The following is a 23,902-nucleotide window of genomic DNA, read 5'->3' on the forward strand; positions in this document are numbered from 1 at the left end:
TTGTGATGGTGTGGCATAAACGAAGCTCGTGAAAGCTTGTGAGCAGATCTATTAAACCCAGAGCCTTCAGGTTGAGTCAGTCTGCAGTGAATTACGCATTAATACAGTGTTTTTAAGACATTATAATGTTATGTTTTGGGGGCATGCATACTGTGGTATTCTTTGAAGTCTGTGGACGTATTCATAGAGTAGCCTATAAGTCATGATGACAACTCCACTGCACCCAACTCCGTTAGATATAATAATAAATACATAAAAAGACCCCCAATGTTATATATAGCTATATTTGTAAACTACATACATGTGATGTGCGGCTATATTACACAGACACACATGGACATATTAGCTACGTACTTAAGACTTAAACATTGTCTATTTCTCAAGACTTTTTGTTTAATCCTGACAATTTCATCGTGAAATGAACATATGTTCATGTTTTAAACTTTTTTTGTTGTTGAACACAATGCGCGCTCCGTCGCTTTAACAAGTCCTGCACGCACGCAGTCAACCACGTGGTCCCCTAGTGCCGCGCTGTGATTTTCTATTGGCTTATACTCCACCCCTCCCCCCGCCTCAGCCTCGCCCTGATTGGTTCGTATGTGGGTGTGTTCAGGCATTCAGGCGTCCTGTTGTTAGAGCCGCTAACCTACCGTAGCCTTCCATTGGCTGTTGAGTGTCTAGTACGCGACGTATTCCGCCACGCCATTGGTCAACTGTACAGACATAGTCTATCGTGATTGGTTGACACATAGGCGATCGCAAGTGAATGCGGAAGTAGTGCGCTCTACTGAGTCACCGTTGTGTCAGCTGATTCTTTCACTGTGAGTATCTTGATCATATTTCATTTTCTGTGTGTTTAACTTGATTCTTCTTGTATGTGTTCGCGGTTACGTTTGGCTGAACAGTGTATTAACTAAATACGCATGGTTTAGTGAGGTTTTTATGTGGGCTTTGCCTGCCATGTGTTTGTATGTGAATGCATTGGCCAGCTGGGATGTTTTACAGGCAGTCAAATCCTCCACCCATACTAAACACACACACACACACACACACCAAAGGTCACCAGCTGGGTAAACTGATGGGAACTCACATTTGAAGTGTATGTTGATAAACTGTATTTCATTATTGAGTATCTCAGTATATACATGCAATCACTTCTCCAACTAATGCACACAAGTGTTGTGTAATAAAGTGCTTTTGCCTTCATCTCCTGAATACAAGACTTGTCTGTAAAAAAAAAAAAAAAAGGTTTACATTTGCATTACATATTAATATTGGTATTGCAGAGCAATTATGCACGATAACTTCAAAAATGTAAAATATTGTAACAGTATTACATTTTCTTCTTTAAAATGTGACTTTGTTAGAATTGTATGCTTTTCATGGTATAATATTGGCATTTTATAGTTATACGCTATATTTAATTTCACTTAAAGGGTTAGTTCACCCAAAAATGAAAATAATGTCATTAATGACTCACCCTCATGTCGTTCTAAGCCCGTAAGACCTCCGCTCATCTTCGGGACACAGTTTAAGATATTTTAGATTTAGTCCGAGAGCTTTCTGTCCCTCCATTGAAGCTGTATATACAGTATACTGTCCATGTCCAGAAAGGTAATAAAAACATCATCAAAGTAGTCCATGTGACATCAGTGGGTTAGTTAGAAGTTTTTGAAGCATCGAAAATACTTTTTGGTCCAAAAATAACACAAAATACGACTTTATTCCGCATTGTATTCTCTCCCGGGTCTGTTGTCAATCCTTCACAGTTACGCTGATGGCGTAAGACGCTGATGACGTGTTATCTGGTGCGCCCGAGCTTCATTTACAGTCTGAGGGAAACACACGCTGTAAAAGTGTCTCATCCGCGACATGCACATTTACGCACCATTAAAAAAATGATATCCACGCAAACAATGTAGAATAGCTTGAATATAGCGTGCGTCTCCCTCAGACTGTAAACGAAGCTCGGGCGCACCAGATAACACGTCATCAGCGTCTTACGTCAGCGGCGTCACTGCGGAGTCCTGAACGCAGATTCACAACAGACCCGGGAGAGAATACAATGCTGAATAAAGTCTTATTTTGTGTTATTTTTGGACCAAAAAGTATTTTCGATGTTTCAAAAACTTCTAACTAACCCACTGATGTCACATGGACTACTTTGATGATGTTTATATTAACTTTATGGACATGGACAGTATACTGTATATACAGCTTCAATGGACGGACAGAAATCTCTCGGACTAAATCTAAAATATCTTAAACTGTGTTCCGAAGATGAACGGAGGTCTTACGGGCTTAGAACGACATGAGGGCGAGTCATTAATAACATTATTTTCATTTTTGGGTGAACTAACCCTTTAAGGTTGAATCTCAAGGTTTGGTATATCTGTATTATGATTATTTGTCCTACTACACCCAAAAATGTACATTTGTCATCACCTACTCGCCCTCATGTTGTTCCAAACCTGTATGAGTTTCTTTCTTCTAATGAACACTACAGATATTTTAATTAAAGAATGACAGTAACCCAAAAGTTGACGCCAGCCATTGACTTCCATAGTAGGAATAAAAATACCATTACTTACCGTAAACCGTTTGATTATGTAATATCTTATTTTGTGTCCATCAGAAGAAAGAAACTTCTGCAGGTTTGGAAACAACTTTTCATATTTTGGGTGAACTGTCTTATTTGTGCATTTTAAGAGTGCAAATTTGTGCATAAATCAAATTTTTCTAGCAGATGTCATTCTAAAAGCACTTGTTTGACATCTGTTGATCACAAAAGTCTGGTATGTAAAGTTTAAGCACTTTCTGGATAAGAGCACCTGATAAACGCTTGCGGTGGCTTTTTAACATTGTTTGTATTGGATCATGTACAGATGAAAAATTTAATATGGTGCAAAAGTTCATTTATTTCAGTAATTCAACTTAAATGGGGAAACTTATATATTATATAGTCTCATTACATGCAAAGTGAGATATTTCAAGCCTTTATTTGTTATAATTTTGATGGTTATGGCTTACAGTTTATGAAAACCCCAAATTCATAACTAGAATATTGTGAAAAGGTTTTTATAAGCCGTAATCATCAAAATGATAACAAATAAAGTAGGGCTGCATAACGATTAATCGCAACTAATCGTTTGCAGAATAAAAGTTTTTGTTTACATCATATATGTGTGTGTACTGTGTAAAATAATTATGTATTTATAAATACACACACATGCATGTATATATTTAAAAAATATTTACATTTTTATATTTAAATATAATTTATATTATATATAATTATAAATACTTAATATATAAATATATTTTTTTCTTAAAATTATACGTGCATGTTTGTGTATTTATAAATTCGTAATTATTATACACACACATGATGTAAACAAAAACTTTTATTCTGCAAACGATTAGTTGCGATTAATTGTTATGCAGCCCTACTTTATTTGTTATCATTTTGATGATTACGGCTTATAAAAACCTTTTCACAATATTCAAGTTATGAATTTGGGGTTTTCATAAGCCATAATCATCCAAATTAAACCAAATAAAGGAAATATCTCACTTTGCATATAATGAGTCTATATAATATATTAGCTTCACCTTTTTAAGTTGAATTACTGAAATAAATGCACTTTTGTGGCCTCCAGGAAATGGAAAGATGTTTCCAAAAGCATTCGGTTTGTTTATAATCCGAGAAGTCTCCCAGTGAGCATCAGTGATTGACCCATTCAGAGCCGGCGTATCCCGTTCACATTCCCCGTCTCCCTGCTTTAGAGATGTGTAATTGATGATGGCTCCTGCTCGAGTTACAGGTCAGACTGCTCTCTAAATAGACCCATGACTACTCGACTCGTGTAGCGCTCTGGATCCAGCTCCCGAAGCCTGTGCTGAGAGACACCGTTTATGATCTAGCTGTTAATAATACTTCTCCTGTAAGAAAGCTTGAAGTTTTAGCTACGAGTGAACAGGTGGCAGGGACACGGTTAACCGTAAGCTGGTTAAAAAGTCGCATTCACTCTATAGACGGAGATGGGGATGATTTTTGAGCTGATAAAGTGTGTTAACAGGCTGACATAATCGCACAAATGGACATGAAACACACAAAACCATTATACATTTCCCATGGTTAAGTTGTCAGTTAGTTAGTTGCTTGATTTCACCGTCTTTTCTATATATAGATAAGTCGGCAAATGCATTTTTGTCTCGGTGCATGCATTGTTTTAGTTTGGCAGGGTCGCCGCTAGCTTAGCTTAGCATAATGAATGGAATCCTTTGTTGCCATCTAGCATGTTCTGAGTAAAAGTGATCCAAAAAAACAGGTGAAGACCCAACTTTATGCATGTTTTATAAAATTCCCTTATCTGTCAAACATATTTTATTGGCGTGTCCTGGACTTAATGCAGCAGAAGGCTCTTTTATGAAGTTACTTCACTTAAGGACATATTTAATGAGATTATGCCTGAAAAGGTTTTTTTTTAATTATCATATGTTAATTTTAAAAATCTTGTATAATGACTTGCTGTTTTTTTAATGATATTTGTATTTTTGTTATTGAATTTTTGCAATGAAAATAGCTTTGAATGCTGACATGGCATTAAATTAAATAATCTGAATCTGAATCCGTATGCATCGACAGGACTTTTACGGGCTTTTCCCAAATCACGGAAGTGAACTCGACGTCCGGGTTAGCGGTAGCATAAGCCATCAGGCTAGTGTTATTTAAATAAACTCCTGATGTACTTACAAACTTTCCAATGCCTCGTTTTATGAGTGCAGGACCTATTTGTACTGGTGCCATCCCGGGCGTTATTAGTGCGGTAATTTACCAGATACTACATCGGATCCATTAGCGTCTGCACTAAGCCATTCGGCTGATATCTCTAAATAAACTCTAACTTTAATAATGTTCGGCTCGAGGTCATGGTGCAAAGGACCCTAGGTTGAAGAAATCACTCCGAACCATCACTTTAACATGAGTTATGTATTATGAGCTAACCATGAGCAATACATTTGTTACATTACCTAGGCTATTCATTTTTTTTTTATTTATTTTTTTATGTTAGTTCACAGTGCATTAATGTTAACAAAAACGATCTTTAATTTCAATAACGCATTAGTAAATGTTGAAATTAATATTAATGAGATTATTAAATGCTGTAGAAGTTCATGTTATCTAAGGTATTTAACTAATGAACCTTATTGTAAAGTGTTACCATTATTATTAATGTTTATTTGAACAATCCCATACACCTATTTGTAATTAATGTCTGTAAACACACGTGAGCGGGTCTCAGATGCTTGTTTTATTGCATGTTTTTGCACTTTGACACGTTGTGTTTGTGTGTAACTCCCTCATATCCCTCAATGATAAGTGAACTATGATGATGATTGATGAAACTCTTTCAGTTTTGTGCTTGCATAACTTTGACAGGTAACGTACTGGTTATAAAATGGTTATATGTAGTAGAAAAGCTTGTTTATATCTTTTTTTTTTCAATATTGAGTTTTAGGGGAAAGCTCAGAAAAAATTCCAGGAGAATTTGGAAGTGAAACTTTCTTTTCTTGGTATAAGAGAAGTGATACTGTGGTCACAAGCAGAATCATTTAAATTTAATTCTGCCTAGAGACAAAAACACAAACAAACACACACACACACACACACACACAAACAGGTTTTTTTTTTTTGTACTCCGATCCACAAAAACTACTAAAAAAGACTGAAATCGCTGTATTCTGGTGTCAGGCCAGTAGTTGGCGATGTCAATTTGTACAGAAACACCATTTCTAACACAACACATAATACACACGTGCATGATGTCGCCATTTTCACAAATTTGCGTTCTTGTAGTTTACACAGAGACGATAACGCTATAGTTTTAATAAACTCGCACTTTGAAACCCGTTTTCAAAAGTTTGTGTTTTCAGGCCTTCAAAATGCTGTCGTTGTGTAAATAAACGGCTAAATGCATAAAAAAACGACCCCTGAAAATAACTTATTTTCACTACAATTTAAAGGAGTGGTATAATGCCCTTTTCACAAGATGTTATAAGTCTCTGATGTCCCCAGAGTATGTGTGTGAAGTTTCAGCTCAAAATACCCCACAGATATTTTTATATCGCATGTTAAAATGGTCACTTTTTGAGGGTGAGCAAAAACAGTTTTTGTGTCTGTCCCTTTAAATGCAAATAAGAGCTTGTGTCCTTTTACCTGACACACACACTGAAAATTATAAAAACTTTTAGCCTTTTTATGTTAATGATGGAGAGACTCAAGAAGTGACAACATGTAGAAGCAACAGGACATTTCTGAATGGTTAGTTGATGAATTTATGTAGATTATGTGTAGTTATCTTCTAGTCATTGATTAGCATATTCTGTCATGATATTTTAAAATACCTAAATCACTTTATACCTATGGTAGGCGTGGATTGTATTTTTGGGTAGTCTGATGTTGATGTAGTTTGTGTATGTATCTTGAGGATCTTGTTTAAATGTTGTTGTATATGCTTGGTGATCATATTTATAACTATGCGTTGTTAGTATGCTGCCATTTTGGCCAGGTCTCTCTTGCAAAAGAGTTTTTAAATCTCAATGAGATCATCTGGTTAAATAAAGGTAAAAAAAAAAAAAAAAAAGATAATCTATAAATTGTGTTCAGGGGGCGGAGTTTATGTAAATTCTAGGGTTGGTGATGTCACTAACCCGGGAGGAATGTCGTGTAGTCTCTATCAGCCGTTTGTTGTAGTTCTTAAAAAGTGATTTCTGTAAAAGCAAATATCTCCCTTTGCTCTGAACTTTGAGCGTTGTAACTTTGCAGATGTTGTTTATGATCAAACAGCAACATTACACACTAACTACAGTTAGAAAAGTGAAATTATATTCAACCACCCCTTTCACTTATTTTATTATCTGCCAGGAGAAAATCCAAAGTCCAATTGCTTGAAATTAAAATGAAGGAATCATTCGTGTCGTTTATAGCGGGACGATCTTATGCTTGAGTTTAATTACGTAAGAGTTTTTTCTGTATTGGCCCGGCTGTGCTTTCCTCTCACCAGTTTGTTCATAAGATCTGCACAGATGCAGTTTTCATCTGAAGGGAATAAATTAGATCAGATTGTCATCTATGCTAAACACAGGCGCATGAAATTGATTTTTCCCTGACAGGCGATTTGAGTGAACCGAATTAGCTCGGGTGATGACGACCGTGTTTGTCTCTGTGTTTTGAATTGAGATCCAGCTTGATAAAGTCTCTCGAGGTCAGATGTGAAATCCTTCATGCATTAGTTTGAACCGATTCTTGATTGTGTGTGTGTTTAGATGAACACAAGCGTGGCTCGTGTGTGGATGTTGGCGTAGTTTTCTCCGTCTCGCAGAGCTGACCGCTGGATAAATGCATCCGCAGGAATAAAACAGCTTTGTTTAGTTGCCAAATGTTCTCAGTGATCGAGCTAAAGTAAAGCACAGGTTCAGCCACACTTTTTCACTTTGGCCATTTTTGATTTTGTTCTGAACTCCTCCATGTGCTTTGAAGGCTGTCGATTATTGCCTTGCAATTTTAATTGCGATTCGATGATCACAATTTACATTAAATTATGTTTTGAATAGCTTTTTGCCATTGTTTGAAGTGACTGCATGCCATATTGTTATATCAAAATACACTTTTATTGCTTTTTCTATAGCATTAAGCTTCACATGTCAAATATATAAACAAAATATTGTTTTGAATAATGAAACCAAACCAAAGTAAAAATATGCATGGTATTATAATGTTATACTCAAATTAAAACAATGGGGAAAAAACTTAAGATAAGATGTAGAATTATTATTTTTTTAAACACACGGAATAATGTAAGTGGATTTTTTTGTTGTTGTAATTGCACCTTTGAACGAATACAAATTCGATGAATTGTGCAGCCCTAAGTTATTTATTTTGCAAAATTATATTGAGGATGCAAGCATTTGTTCCACAATGTTTACTTGTATAAATGTAAACCTCATCGCTGCTTCTAGGCCGTTTAAACCTGGTGTTAAGATGCTTTATTATACCGTTAATCGATCACACATGTACAATTTTAGTTTATCATCAATTATTATTACGCACTGTTTAATTAAATATATAAAAGTAATATAAATACGCTTTCGAATCAATAGTTAAAGCTATAAAATGACTACATGTGAGTCTTAATGTTCAATTCTCTCTATACCTTTATCAAATGTATAAACGAACTTCATAACTTCACTGACTCGTCTTCCTGTGATCCGATCGACCAAAACGCATCTTAAAGCAACACCATGTAGTTTTTCAACCTTCGTAATATATTTCCAAGACTCTTGTGATGGTACATCGACTTACAATCGGTTGAATGACACGTCTGTAGTAACCCGATCACAAAAATAACTACAATATTCGACTGCTTTACGGCATACCTCACTTCCCCCACTTCCTCAAATCCGGACGTGAGAGCCGAACTAGCGTGTGTTTGCCGGCTGGTATAGCGTCTGTATGTTGTTGTCACGGCCGAAGCAGCAGCTAAACCGACGGAGGCAGAGGTTTTGTCGGAGGAGACTAGGAAGAGGAAAAGGGAGAGTGATAAAATCAAAGGCCGGACGAGGATCAATATTGGTCCAGCGTTCGCTCGCTGGCGTGAGCTAGAGGAGGAGGAGGGACCGATGCGGCCGTCATGCTGTCGCACTAGTTATACATGATTAGACGGACAAAATCATCTTTTAGGAGAACTATCTTAATGACTGCAGGCTGACAGTCATGTTTATTTATTTTTCTGGTGAAAGTGTCGTGCCTCAGGCTATAATGCAAATCGATTTTTCAAATTTGCAGATTCATCTATGGTAGCTTGATATTATAATATTGACGATATATGGCTATTACCTACCACACAAACATTGAATTGAATTAGCATATCCATTATGTAAAACAGCAGCCAATAGGCTGCTATAATGACGCTGGCTTGTAAACGTGAGCTACGCGATCTTTCACCGTTTGAAAATAATAAAACCCATGAAATTATATTCATACACTCTAAAAAATGCTGGGTTGTTTCCACCCAATTTTGGGTAAAATATGGACAAACCCAAACGTTGGGTTAAAAATGTAATGTAAAAATTTAACCCAACGGCTGGGTTTGTCCATATTTTACCCAAAATTGGGTGGAAACAACCCAGCATTTTTTTAGTGTATGACATGCTGACATATATGCCACTGTACCTGTGATGAAGACATTTCACACGCAACGCAACCGTCTGAACCCAAGACGAGAGAGCTCCTCCTGCAGAGTTCAGAGGTATCGACTTGTCAACAAATGCACGTGTGTCCTCTGATGTAACATGACAGATTTTACGGCAGTAGTAGAAGACAATACTGTTCCCCGAGAGCAAAAGCTACATGGTGTTGCTTTAATACCAGGTGTAAACGGGACCAAGTATTACTGACATGTTTTAAATCTTCTGCTTTGTACTCTGTGGTTTTAAACTAAGGTCAAGGGGTCACTATAAAGCAGGGGTATTCAATTAAAGTTGCAAGAGCTCCGGTCTCCATTTCCTTCCCAGCGGAGGTCCGGATAATATACTTGTTTTTGGAACAGTTTTACATTTCCATCGGGGGCAGCCATAGTGCTTTGTAAAAGATAAAATCCTAAACGCTCAAAATAGTCATCAAAGATGAGAATTTAGGGCCTCGAAAGCCGATTTTTTTTTTTTTTTTTTTTTTTTTTTTTTTTTTTTTACACCCACCAATATTTACCCCAAAAAAGGAACATTTCTCGCAACTGGATGTTAATATTAAAAGGATAGATCAGATGTTGTATCAGGCTATTTTTAGACCCCTACGCGTATGGCAAATACAGAGTCAACCTTTTTAAAGGAACCATCTTTTTTCTTAGTGTGAAGAACAATTTAATAATCTAATGAACAGAGCTAAATATTGGATTTTGGAAACTGCATGTTGTCTTTATTGCATTTTATATTTTCAGACACCATATAAATGGGTCTGTAATGTATACATTAAACCATCATATTTTGGGGGATTGTCACATTTGAAGGTCCTTGACATTAAAAAGTTGCCCATAAATAACCATATTCAATCATATTTGTCACCTACGCGTATGGCAAATACAGAGTCAACCGTTCTTAAAGGAACCATCTTTTTTCTTAGTGTGAAGAATTTAATAATCTAATGAACATTTGGTGCATTTGAAAAGATTCCATGGATGTTAAAAGTTCTTCATGGAAGCATTGATGACAATAAAGAACCTTTATTTGTTACATAAACTATACTATACTATACTTTCCTCACTATATTGAGGAAAAAAAAGCCTGTTGAACATTATAAAAAGTGTTATTCAAATATATTAATTGAAAATAGTTTTTAATAAAATATTCCCAGACTTAGTGTGCCATAACAGAGCTAATTATTGGATTTTGGAAATTGCATGTTGTCTTTATTGCGTTTTATATTTTCAGACACAATATAAATGGGTCTGTATACATTAAACCTTAATATTTGGGGGAATTAGGGGGGTTGTCACATTTGAAGGTCCTTGAACATTAAAAAGTTGGCCATAAATAATATTGGCCTCAATTCTTGATATTTCTGAAATGCATGTAGAAATGGTTTGGTTCATGATTTCTTTGCTGTGTGTGAAGTCAGATAAGGACTGGCGTGTTTGGACCCGTGTTTCTCCACAGTGTGTGTGTGTGTGTGTGGGAATGCGGATCTCTTCATTTACTCAAAGGCTTTGCTGTTCTGGAAGTGTGTGGCTCCGGTTCAGATGTTCCAGCGCACGTCTGATATTTGTGATGGGAGGTTTTGATTAAGGGCTTAAAGTAAAACAATCAATCTAAAAAAAAAAAAACCACATTGTTCTGTGTTAGTGGGAAAACCTGTGAAATCTGCACAAGATTTCTCCAAGTGCCACGGAAAATGGCAGTCCCACACTTGAGTTTTAGGGAATTTGTGTGGGATGTAAACAGAGAAAATGTAAAATTCTCACACTTTCACTTTCCTTTCGGTTCCTCCGTCATGTAACCGGTGAGACGCCCGTCATAAAGTGTTCGCTCCGTGAGTGCACTGTATACGTTACTTCCATAAATGGCGTTTTGTGCTGTGTTTAAAGGAGGTGTGTCTGGAGGCACTGTAAAAAAAAATTGCTGCGATTTATTTATCACAACTTAAAATCCAACATTGCTTCAACTTTAAAAAGTATGTGTTCATGCTTGACTTAAAACATTAAGTTTAGTTAACTTTAGTTTAGTTAAGTTATCTCAACAAAGTTTAAGTTGTTATAACTAACCACAGCCACATTTTTTACAGTGTGGAACATATTTTTTGTGTTTTTGTGTAACAATAAGAAATAATAAGTGCAATAAACGCTGCATAATTAAGCTCATATGATCACTGATTCATAAATCTGGTTGTGCAAGTTTATTTGGTGTTTGTCAACTCTCTGCATGTTAGTCAGTTACCGGAACACCCTGAATATCACAGATTGACGTTGCTAGACTTGGAAAATATTGATATAAAGACTATTGATTTTTATTTTTTATTTATTATTATCTCTTTTTTTTATGTGGTTTCTGTAGCACTTTGAGATTCTTTTATGAAAAGTGCTTTACAAATAAAATGTATTATTATTATTATATAACATTGTAGTTTTCAGGCTTGTAATATAAAGAGAAAAGTGCTTTTAATTATTTGTTTTTTATTTGCCAATTTTGAGAATATAGAACTTCCCATACTGATAAATTGTACATGCCTTGCCTACTGTAAATTAATACATTTTAATTAAGCATAATATGTTATGTTGGCTACTTGAGTGGCAATATAACGTCTAGTGGATTTTCTTTCTGCAGAATCTTTTTTTTCTACCATTATAAAGTCACGTGGTGCTGGACTGTCGCCTATAGATATCTAAACTAAGTAACTCCACTAAATGACTTCCTTTTCCAGTTGTATCCAGTTCACTCCAGTGCAGTGTAAACACACAGACAGGAGCGGGGTCTCAGAAGGGGTCTGGAGACTCTATAGTGATCGTAAGATGGGGGCGTTATCGTTATGATTTCATGCAAACAAAACACAGCGCGCGCTTATGGAAGTGTGTTCTCTTATATGCGCGCGCGCAGCAGAACACACTGCTATCTGATCGCACATGCCTTCCTTCCAAAGTGTGTTAAGAACACATTCGATGCAAACTTGCCTGCTAATGCATGTCGCTGAGATATTATGCACAAGAAGAACAGCGCTGTCACGTACTTCACGGCCGAATCCCCGCCCACTTCGCGCGCTTTCTCTCTAGTCTCTCTGTGTCTGTGTGTGTGTGTGTGTGTGATGGGCGTGACCGTGGCATGAAATCTAAAGGAGTTTGTTGTGTCCACGCACAGAGACTTGCTCACTCAGGTAAGAGCTCAACTTCTTTTCTCGTGTCTCGAGCTTTTCTCTCACTGACACACTGTTGCGCGCGAGTGGAATGTCGCGCTTGTTACATTTGTAGCGGTTTCTGAAGTTTTAGAACGTTCAACAAACCGCTACAATGTTTCAGTGTTGAATGATACAGTGTCGCCTCAGACGCGCTGTTTAAAAGTTTCTCTTCTCTTTTAAAGTGCAATAAGATGAAGGGAGTGTGAAAACTGTCAATTACGTGTCTCATAAGAGTGTGTGTGTGTGTGTGTGTGTGTGTGCAGGAGTCAGAGGGTGTGTTTTAAATGAATCTGCAGCATTGAGAGTCCTCTTGTATTCATGTAGAGCTGTCATGTTTTAAACTATTAGTCAGAGCTCAACAAGGATTTTTTTTGGCTTCGTGGCAGTGTAAAAAAGTTTCTTGCCCAGTCAACTTTAACCGAGTCCACCCTGCCTCCCATTATTATTTTTGTTTACAATTTATTTTAGTGTCCCTGTTACATGTTGCATGTAGTTACAACAGTAATATCTATAAATCATGCATAATCACATGGAACTAACCCTACAACAAACATAATCCCAACCTACAGGTAGTTAATTAATATTACTTAAATATAATTACACTAACAAGGTCGTCATGAAATTAAAGTGTAACCAAAAAATTTTTTTTAGCGATGCATGTCTACTTCATATGCCTGCTTTTCATTAAATGTTAAGTTGTTTTCACAAATAAGTGAATTAAAATCTGTTTTTAATTTGCAAAAATAGCTGAAAATTATATATAGCTATAATGTATAATGACAGCTATATTCATCAACTCAAGATGGATTTTTGGCATGGTCAAAAAAGGCTTTAAATTAAATTGCCAAAGCATTGGTGACATCAATATCAGACTCACATTTACACACAATAAGTTTAACGAAATAATATCTCTGATTTTCTTTGAAATTATGTTTTGAAACATGCGTTTCTTTACAGAACTTTCATATTTATTGTTTATTTTTTAGTGGAATTGAGCTTTTTGGAAGGAAACGTCAGAGAATCCGTGGTTGTGTGATCTGTGTGGCACCTGTGGAGTTCTTTTACTTTCCTTTTCCTGTAAATCAAAGCTCATCCTATTAGTCAGCTTGTAGCCGGAGATCAAGGTTGTGTCAGCGGGTGAGAGCGGCGCGGGTGAGCAACTCAACGCAGCATGTGTTGCCATGGGTGTGTACATGCGCGCTCACACACACATACACGCGCACTCACATGATTAAATCATGTGATTTATCTTTTTTGTCTTTGCTCACACAGGTGTGTGTGTGTGTGTGTGTGTGTGTGTGTGGTGTTTAGAGCATGTGACCGTGACAGACTGGTTGCACTGATAACCTGTGTGTGTCTTTTCCTACATGTACATGTTCAGGCCTGTTTGCTCGACTGTCCATTTTTTTTCTTCTATTGAATTTTGCAAGTATTTTGGACTCTGACGTCAAAAACGTCAAATGCTGAACATTCCTGAGAAAGGGTTGAGAAAGAGACTTTCGATCGGAACGAAACTGAACACTAATTATTTATTGTACAACAACACTGATGTGTGTGCTTTTGAGTATGAGCAATAATCAAGAAATGAGATGCATGCATAACATTAGAGATGCACAACTGCATGTTCAATGGACTGGTTTTGAATGTGAATGTTATGGTAAATAAATAAGTGGAATGTTTTTGACTCATCATATTAGAATGATTTCTGAAGGATCATGTGACACTGAAGATCACAACGTTCAGCTTTGATCACAGGGATACATTACATTTTAAAATGTTTATGGTTAAACATGGTTACCCCATTGAAGACCTTTGTGACGATTTGGACCAGTTTGACCTCACTGATGCTCTTGTGTTGAATGGGTCATGGGTCAGGGATCAGTGTCACCACTACATTTTTGACGTGTGCTCCTCTTTCTTTTCAGGCTGTGTGTCTCGTGAGCTGTCGCTGTGAGGTGTGCGAGACCCGTCGTGGAGAGGAGAGCTGGCGCAAAGCAGTCAAGACTAAAGAAAAGCACACCTGCCAAGAAAATGGTAAGTGATGTGCATTACAAAAGAACTGCAAAGCAAACGCACACCTTATGAGGTGCAAGATAGTGGAAAAACTTAATGCAAAGGAAAAATAACTGCACCCTCTCCTCTAGAGCTCTTGGGTCATTTTTGAAGCGAAATAATTATTTTTTTATTTTTTTACACTTCATTGGAATGGTATGAAACTTGGTAAAGGTTTTGGCACTTGCTGTGTGAACACAAAAAAAATCATGGACAGGAAAAGGTTAAATGGTCCTGTAAATAATAGTGACACTTGTGCTCCTCGTGGTCAAAAATGAGCGCATTAGAAATTAATGGGAGAGGGAATTTAATCTAGTGGAAACTTTTGGTACTGCAGTCAAAACAAAATCCTATTGAAAGCTCATTTAAAGGTATAGCGGAGGATCTTTCCTAATTTTAGAAAAGAACCGCCCTCTCCAAAACATTTTTAAAATGCACATGCGCAACACTCTATTTGCTCCCGACTTGTGCCAGGGCTAGCATCGCTAATCATAGCTTACATTAACTTTTACTAGCAGTGATTTTAAATGGATTTCTCCAAAATAGCATGACAAACTTTACCTGTCTAGTAGAATCCTCGCAACTGCGGCATCAGTGGGAAGCCCAACCTGTGCTTTTAGCGCACGCCAGCGTGTGAAATATTCTCCCAAAAACACTCTGGTCTTGTTTCTATATTCTGCGGCCTTTCTCTTCTTATCATACACTTCGTATACATTTTTTCTCTTTCGACCCTCAGTCAGCCATTTTCAAAGGAATGGCTGAAACCCGTAACTCATCACACATAATACACCAGAAAGTGCGCATGCGCAGAAAGCGAAAACATAGGGACGAGCACGTACGACGGCCTTACGTAAACATATCACCAGAATGATTGACACTTAGGTGGACCAATAGTATAGGCTACCCACCCGGAAAAAGAAAATCCTCCGCTATACCTTTAAGATATAAATCTTAATTTCAGAACACAACTTGTTTACATTTATGGCTTTGATTTTCTTGCAGTTTTAGAGTAAAATGTGATTTTGAAAATCTATATTTCATATCAAAATTGAAAATAGTATTTTTGTGAATTTTTCATAACAATACACATACAATTCTGTTACTGTTTTTTAAGTTCACTTGTTTTCACTTCAGCAATAATCTGCCAAGTGTCGTCGTCTTTGAAAAGAGATCAAACTTAAGTGTGTTTCTCTAAAGCATTCAAGATTTACGACGGTTTAAGTCGGAAATGTAATTTTCAGGGCATTAAAATTTAGTATATAAAAAATGCCCTAAAATATTAAATAAAAAAACATAATCAAACTAAAATATAGTACATTCATTTCATTGACAAAAAAAAAGTTAATTTTTGACCCACATGCGAAGAACAAAAGAGGGTTAAGAACATTTATTACCAGCGTTTCGGCACAACAAGTGTCTTTGTCAAGGTGCCGTGGGTCCATAATGATTTTTTTCACTGCTTTAGGTTAGTGATATGACATTTTGGGCTGTTTTTGTGAGCGGTTGGAAATCTCCAAGGGTCACCTGAGGATAAACCTACAGTTTATTTGGTTAGATGCATTTTGAGTGCTTCAAATCCATGCATGCTCTCGGCGCTGTGGTCTCTGCGGGCCGGGGCAGATGGGAACGGTGCTCTTTGGCTCGATGCACACTCAAGAAATGCCTTTCGGCTGTGAGTTCAAGCCAAAACATCTGTCACCTTTATGAAACAACCCTTCCTTTATTGGCAGATCAGAGCGGAGTGTGTGTGTGACTCTGGATGCAGTGCTTTTCCTCTTTAGATTGCATGTTGTGTGTGTGTGTGTTTGGACTCCAGTCTGACCCCGCGTTATTAACGGCTTGCATTCCGGTCTCTTCCTGGTTTTCCCTTTCTGCTCTTCCACAGTGAACTTTCCCCAAAAACTCCCATGCAGGAGTGCACAGATGTTGGGAAGGTCTTTGATGTTTGCATGCAAGTGTTTGAAGAAGATTGATACCTGCACATGTCTGCTCTTAAACGCTGACTGATGCTGATGTTTGACTTCGTATGTCATATTTGGAGTTTTATTGGATACCCTTTATTACAACTTTTTGGCCAATCAGCGAGCAGTAACATCACTGTTAGTTCTTACAGTGCTGGTTTAGACCCGACTCTGAAGTAGGAGCTCATTTAGTTCCTCCAAAAGAGTTCCTAGAACTAAAATCGTTCCTAATTCCTGCGGTACAAACATGACAAAATCCGGGTACTTCCGCTTATAGTTCTAGGAGGAACTATGAAAAGGTTCCTCTGATGTGAAAGCCCCTTTGGTCTTAAAAAGGCAGACACCTTGCATAATTCTCTTGTATGAGACCATAATAGACTTCAGGAGATCAACTTCAGCTTAAAGGGATAGTTCACTTTGAAATTAAATGTTGGTATGTTTTAGCTTACCTGAAGTGCATCCAAGATGTAGGTGTCTTTGTCTCCGCAGTCGTTTAAATTTTGATATTTTTAGGTCAAACCGTTCTTGTCTGTCAGTCATATAATGCAGGTCTATAGGCACTGTCTCCAAAAGCATGCAGAGAAAAGTCCAAATTACACAATTCCCCATCGTAAGTACACATTGATGTGAACCACTCGTATGAACCACCCGAACCCCCCCTGCCTACAGGCTTGTCATAAGTCATTCGGCTTGAGTAACTCAAGTACTATCTTGTAGTTTTGGATGTTTTTTGGGCTCCTGATTTGAACTTTATCCACAGTTTCTCTAGTTGGTTTTTCCATTATGATGTGGCGCTCTGAGCGAGTGAACGCGCTCCCTCGGCACTCATTAAACACTTAGTGCGCTCCGTAAACAAAGCAAGGCTTGTGCCTCATTTTCCTCAAGCCCGGTTGTAAACCTCTGTGTTTAAGAGTGTGCTGCACTGCGGCCCATCCAGAACTGAGCTCGTGCCAAGAGCTGCTCATAAACTCTCAGTAGAAACCGTGCTGGTGTCTCATGGCGACGGAACCAGAACCTGCCCTTTAGTTTTTCTAATAACTAATTGGTGTGTGTGTGTGAGCGTATGGGAAACCTGGGCCTGATGCCGCTTCTGTGTTCTGGTCGAGTGGAGATGGTCAATGGTTCTCACTGGCCCGTTGCGGCCACAGTTTCCATTGCGCTCTTTAATAGGGGTGTAATAATATATTGTGTCACGCGAATCTCTCGCAATACAAAAATGCCTCTATGTATTGTGTACAGGTGAAACTGGAAAAATTACAATATGGTGCAAAAGTTAATTTATTTCAGTAATTCAACTTAAAAGGTGAAACTAATATATTATATAGACTCATTACATGCAAAGTGTGATATTTTAAGCCTTTATTTGTTATAATTGTGATGATTATGGCTTACAGCTTATGAAAACCTTTTCACAATATTCTAATTTTGAATTTGGGGTTTTCATAAGCTTTAAGCCATAATCCAAATTATAACAAAAAAAAAAATTATAACATGAAATCTCACTTTGCATGTAATGAGTCTATATAATATATTAGTTTCACCCTTTAAGTTGAATTACTGAAATAAATTAACTTTTTTGCATGATATTCAAATTTTTCGAGTTAAACTCCCCCCCAATTGTTTCACTATACAGTGAGTTTTAGTGTCAGTACTACATTAAACTACTATATATAATGCAATGAGGGAATATTTGTGTGTCCTGATAATCCCAAATATTTTGTTACAAGTAAAAAGTGGCCTACATTATTTTTTAAATCTATCTAGTCAGTGACAGAGTGCAAGCATATTTGTCTAAAATAATTCAGTGTTTTCAACAAAGTTCTGAATGTGTTCATTTGGGCTGTTTTTCTTATTGCCTGTTCTCTCGAGACTCCATTTGGAAAATTAGCTCATGAGAATCATTTTACAATGACAACAAAAAACATGAGCGCTTTCCGTTGAGGAAATTGATTGCGTAAAATATGTTTCACGTGATGTTTCCATTCTTATCCCTTCAGAATCTGAGCTGATATAATCAGTTCTAGAGTGATGACGTGTTTGTGTAGGTTATTTTCCGCATGGTATTGTGTGGTAAGAGATGAGAAAGGATCTTTTACCTTGTTTTTGTCCGTGTGAAGGTGGGGCTGAACACGCCGCTGTGAAACTGTCCCGCATGAGCTCACCTGTGCGCCTCTGTCCTCCGATTGGAAACATTACAGAGTAACTGAGTACAGTTTCAGTGGTAAAATACAGGCTAGGATGTTTTATGGCCCCAGGAGCTTCAAACAAACCCATTAAGACTCGTACAGCTCTGGAGTTAAAGTGAAACCACTAAATGTAGATGAACATGAATCATTCGCTCACTAGCCAGTTCTCAATTAAAATTTCCATGAAAGTACTGTAGACTGATAGATAAAAACAGATCTGTCTATCAATCTATTGGTTGTTCTATCAGTCATTCTATAGTTTATTCTATTGGTCGCAGTGTTAATTTTGACAGCAAATTTTGATTTAGTTTTAGTCAGTCTTTTGACTAAAATGGCATTGTAGTTTTAGTCATATTTTAGTCATCTGAATTGTTTTAGTTTTAGTCTAGTTTTAGTCGACTAAATACAATAAGATTTTAGTCGACTAAATCTACAGTAGATTTAGTCGACTAAAATAGAATGGGTTTAGTTCAATTGTAATGCATTAATTTTGAATTTCTCTAAAATTTCCAAACCCATTATATTCCCGCAGAAAACATCTATTAACCTGTTAATATAAATAATTTTTAAAATTTGAACATGCAACACAGACACAGATTTAGCACTGTGACACAAAATAATATCTTAAACTTCTAAAGTAGAACAGTCTTTTTTTTCCTCCAATGAATGATACAGTCTTTAACTTACATACAATCATTCTTTATTCTTTCAAGCAGATATATTTATTTGTATAAATTAAATATAATCAATCCTTATTAAAGCTATTAAACAGCAGTGTATGTTTTTCTCTTTTTATTTTGTTGTTTGATCAATATTAAGTGTACAGAAGGCAATAGGTTTATTACGCACTGTCACTTTAAGACCGAGTGTGCATATCCAGCACTGCTGATCCACATCCGATATTCTCACAACTGTACGTTCTGTAAAGACATAACCAACTTTGTTTACGCGAATACTCTCCAAAACGGACATTTAGACATAACGTTGTGTTGTGTGTATTTGTCCATTCAGACGCGAAAGAGAGCTCAATTCAGTCCTGTATACAGCTGTCTGCAGTGCTGCGCACGCTTCGGGTCGTGTGTGTGTGTGTTCGCACCGAAAAACATACCGAATAAAGCTCTCTTTCGCGTCGTCACTCTTATTCAGATCTATCCATGTCTGCTCTTCTCTTTCTCCCAGACGTTTACATTTTTTAACGATTTATGAGACATGCATCAAGCGCATTGTGTGCCGCCGCGCCGGGTAGATCAGCACGTTACAATTCAAATGTGCGCATCTTCCACAAGCGCAAATCAGTTCTGACTGGATCACTTCCCCAATCGTCCCTCCCCAACATTTTCGTCTAGTTTTTATTTATAGTTGTCGTCATTTAAACCTGTTTTTATTTAGTTATCGTCTCGTTTTCGTCTGTGAAAAAATGTCGTTGACGAAAATAATGACGAAAATTATTCGTCAACGAAATTAACACTGATTGGTCGTTCATTTTATCAGTCGTTCAGATCGAATGACATCTGTCATCTGTTCTATTATTTCATCTGTCATCGGATTGTTCAATCTATCGTCGTCCAATTTATCGTCGTCCCATCTGTCATCTGTTCTATCGGTCGTTCCATATGTTGTTTCATCTGTTCCATCTTTCATCTGTTCTATCAGTCGTTCTATCTGTTGTTCCTTCTGTCATTTGTTCTATCATCCACCTGTCATTCGTTCCATCTATCGGTCGCTCTATACTTCTATCAGGCGTTCTATCTGTCATTCTATTGCTCCATTTATCGGTCATTCCATTTATCAGTTATTCTACCGATTGTTCCATCTGTCGTTCCATCTGTCATTCCATCTATCGGTCGTTCCATCTGTCATCTGTTCCTGTCGTTCCATCTATCTGTCGTTCCATCTATCGGTCGTACCATATGTTTCATCCGTTCTGTCATTTGTTTTATCATCCATCTGTCATTCCATCTATCGGTCGTTCCATCTGTCATCAGTTCCTGTCGTTCCATCTATCTGTCGTTCCATCTATCGGTCGTACCATATGTTTCATCCATTCTGTCGGTCGTTTATATTCTATTGCTGTTGGTCGTTCCATATGTTGTTTCATCCGTTCTGTCAGTCGTTCTATCATTCCATCTATCGGTCGTTCCATCTATCGGTCGTCCTATATGTTTCATCCTTTCTGTCGGTCGTCCCATATGTCGTTTCATTCGTTCTGTCAGTCGTTCTATCGTTCCATCTATCAGTCGTTCCATCTATCGGTCGTCCCATATGTTTCATCCGTTCTGTCGGTTGTTCCATCTGTCGTTCTATCTGTTGTTCCTTCTGTCATCTGTTCTATCATCCATCTGTCGTTCCATACGCCATTCCATCTATCGGTCGTTCCATCTGTCATCTGTTTCATCTGTTGTTCCTTCTGTCATCTGTTCTATCATCCATCTGTCATTCTATTGTTCCATTTATCGGTCGCTATATCCTATCCTTCTATCGGTCTCTCTATCCTTCTATCAGGCGTTCCATCTGTCATTCTATTGCTCCATTTATCGGCCATTCCACCTGTCATTCGTTCTATCTATCGGTCGATCTATCCTTCTATCGGTCGCTCTATCCTTCTATCAGCCATTCCATCTGTCATTCCATCAGATGTAACGATCGAATGACTGTTATATCGGTCGTTCCATCTGTCATTCTATGCTTCTATCAGTTGTTCCATTGTATCATTCTGTGTATCATTCTATCTAAATGGTTGGTGTTATTCGTGTATAATGGTGTTTTTATTTATCTACTTTATTATCATGTATCACTTGGACATCACTCAAAATGTTTGTTCACAAGTTGTTCGTTGATGAATGATTATGACAGTGATTGTTTACTTTAGACTAATGCTCTGATGGAGCGGGCAATTAAGAGTCGGTTGCTGGTGTTTTGCATCATGCGTCATGCATTTGTCACATGCACGTCAGGTTACAGGAGAACGGTGTGTGTATGTGAGACGTGAGGAGTGTGTGTGTTGTGCTGAAAGGTCAGTATGTCTGTGGCAGGGTCTCTTGGCCTTTCCTAAAAATAGGTGTCATGGAGTCAGAAGGCCGTGTGTGTGATTACATCCATGTTGCTCAGTTAGATGGTGTATCTGTGATTGTGTCGTGACGTTTTATCTTAAAGAGCTTAAATCATTCATTGTCATGCGCCGGTGCTCTTCCTCTCGGTCACGACGACGGAGATGAAGAGACGGCCACGCTAGTGTCTCGGCTTTCACTTTCCCCTTATGTCAGATGGAAACGCAGCGTCCAGATTACAGGTGTGCTCGGGATTTGATATTGAATCCTGAATTTAAATGTAATTAAATTGAACCCGGCCCGAATTTTGTTAATAAATGTAAATTTTTTTACATGGTGCCTTTTAAAGCAAGCTTCTCATGATGCTTACACAAAAAGAGAACAATAAAACAAAATGCACACATAAGAGAATAAAATCAAGTAAAAGCTATCCTAGAAATATATTTTAAAAAATTGACGTTTAGAAATGTAAAAGTGGGATGCTGATTAATAATTCACCCTTATGTTGACTTAAAGGAGGCATGTTGTTAGTTAGAAAAATAACTTGTTAGATTGTGAATGTAATATATTATAGTAATCCTTTTAATTTTGTTTAAATTTATAGTTTTAATAATAATATATATATATATATACTTTTTACACAGCTCCTTTTAAGCAAACTTTCCATGTTTAGAAGTTTAAAAATGGGTTAACTTAATGACTTAAAGGTGCATATTGTTAGATAAAAAAAAAAAAAAAGTGTTTAATATTTAATTAAATAGAGACGTATATGTGATGTGTGGACATAATGTTCTGCGCGGTAGGAATGACCCTCGGGAGCGGCACATCATGGCACGTTCGTCTCGCTCTGAGCGTTTTGGAGTCTCTCTTAGTGACGGGACTGCATGTCCTTTTAGTGCAGATGCATGCTGGGAAATTGCAGAGCGAGTCTCCCTCCCCAGCATGTTACAATGGAGACGATGGTGTTCGGAGGGAGGGAGGGGGAGATGCTGAAGAATGCTTTGTCACTGGTGCCGCTGCGTTTTCTCTCTCTCTCTCTCTGTGCTGTGTGTCAGTGTCTCTCGCTCATCGTGACTGCTCGCTGATGCATCCCCTCCCCCCGCCTGCAGCATCACAGCGGATCCAGAGACAAAACTGACCATGCAGGATGAGTTAACTTGATGAGCACGTCATGTGTGTCGCTATAGTGATGTTTTATTGTGTATGCAGAGTGTTTGTGTGCTAGGAATGGGAATCTTAAACAGAGTTCACCCAAAAATTTAAATATTTTCATTATTTATACTCTACCCTCATGTTGTTCCAAACCTGTATTGGTGTCTTTCTTCAATTGAACACAAAAATATGGACCCTATTGACTTCCATAGTAGGGAAAAAATACGTCAACTGCTTGATTACTGACATTCTTTAAAATATCATCATTTGTGTTCAGTTGAAGAAAGAAACTAATACAGGTTTGGAACAACATGAGGGTGAGCAAAAGATAGTTGCCGCCCCATTTTAAAAGTAAACTATCAATATCATTTTATTTTACTAGGAACACCAAGGGAATTCATAAACTGATCAAATGTAACAAGTCACTGGATAAAAGCATCTGCCGAATACATTTTATAAATATATAAAATGTGTGTGTGTGTGTGTATATATATATATATTTCTTTTATTATTTATTTATTTATTTTTTATTATTATTTTTTAAATGGAATAATATCAAATAACTATCAAAATTATTTAAAAAATGTTAGGGATAATATTAAAAACAAGGAATAATGTAAGATAGTAAAAAAAATTATCCTACAATTAAAATTAATATAAAATGTAAAAAAAAAAGTAAAATGTAAAAAAAAAGATTGTCATTTAAAAAAATTGTTTAAATGACAACCTTATTAAAATGTTATAATCCTATTTTAAAATGTATATAAATATTATATATAAAAAAATAAAAATAAAAGTATTCAAACAAAACATTCCAACCATTTTGCAACCAAGTTCAATCATCTCGTTAAGATTTAGATCGATCACTCTTGCGTTTGATGCTGATTTGTGTCCGATTCATTAAATAATGCGTTTAATGAGCGTTTTGAGCCGGTTCTAAAGAAGCTTGACTCGAAAAATGAACGTAATTGTACGTTAAACATCAAGTGTGGACAGACCGATTGTGTGTACGAGTCTTTCATCGAGTCTTTATTTCCCGTCTCATCCATTTCAGAGCGACAA

General features: G+C 37.1%; 1 protein-coding gene across 6 annotated transcripts in view; it reads left to right on the forward strand.

Moving 5' to 3' along the window:
* Positions 1 to 715: 715 nt before the first annotated feature.
* The window catches only part of mtmr4 (myotubularin related protein 4), a 92,837-nt gene continuing 69,650 nt past the window's right edge, over positions 716 to 23,902 (forward strand). For 2 of the 6 annotated variants that reach the window (XM_079607212.1, XM_079607215.1), the window contains exons 1-2: positions 12,349 to 12,421; positions 14,368 to 14,476. In XM_079607212.1, the coding sequence (XP_079463338.1) occupies positions 14,474 to 14,476 (3 nt within the window). In that variant the 5' untranslated portion in view covers positions 12,349 to 12,421; positions 14,368 to 14,473. The other 4 variants (XM_079607210.1, XM_079607214.1, XM_079607211.1 and 1 more) reach the window with 4 other exon arrangements.

Source organism: Phoxinus phoxinus (assembly GCF_949152265.1).
Source record: "Phoxinus phoxinus genome assembly, chromosome: 3".
NCBI classification, from domain to species: domain Eukaryota; kingdom Metazoa; phylum Chordata; class Actinopteri; order Cypriniformes; family Leuciscidae; genus Phoxinus; species Phoxinus phoxinus.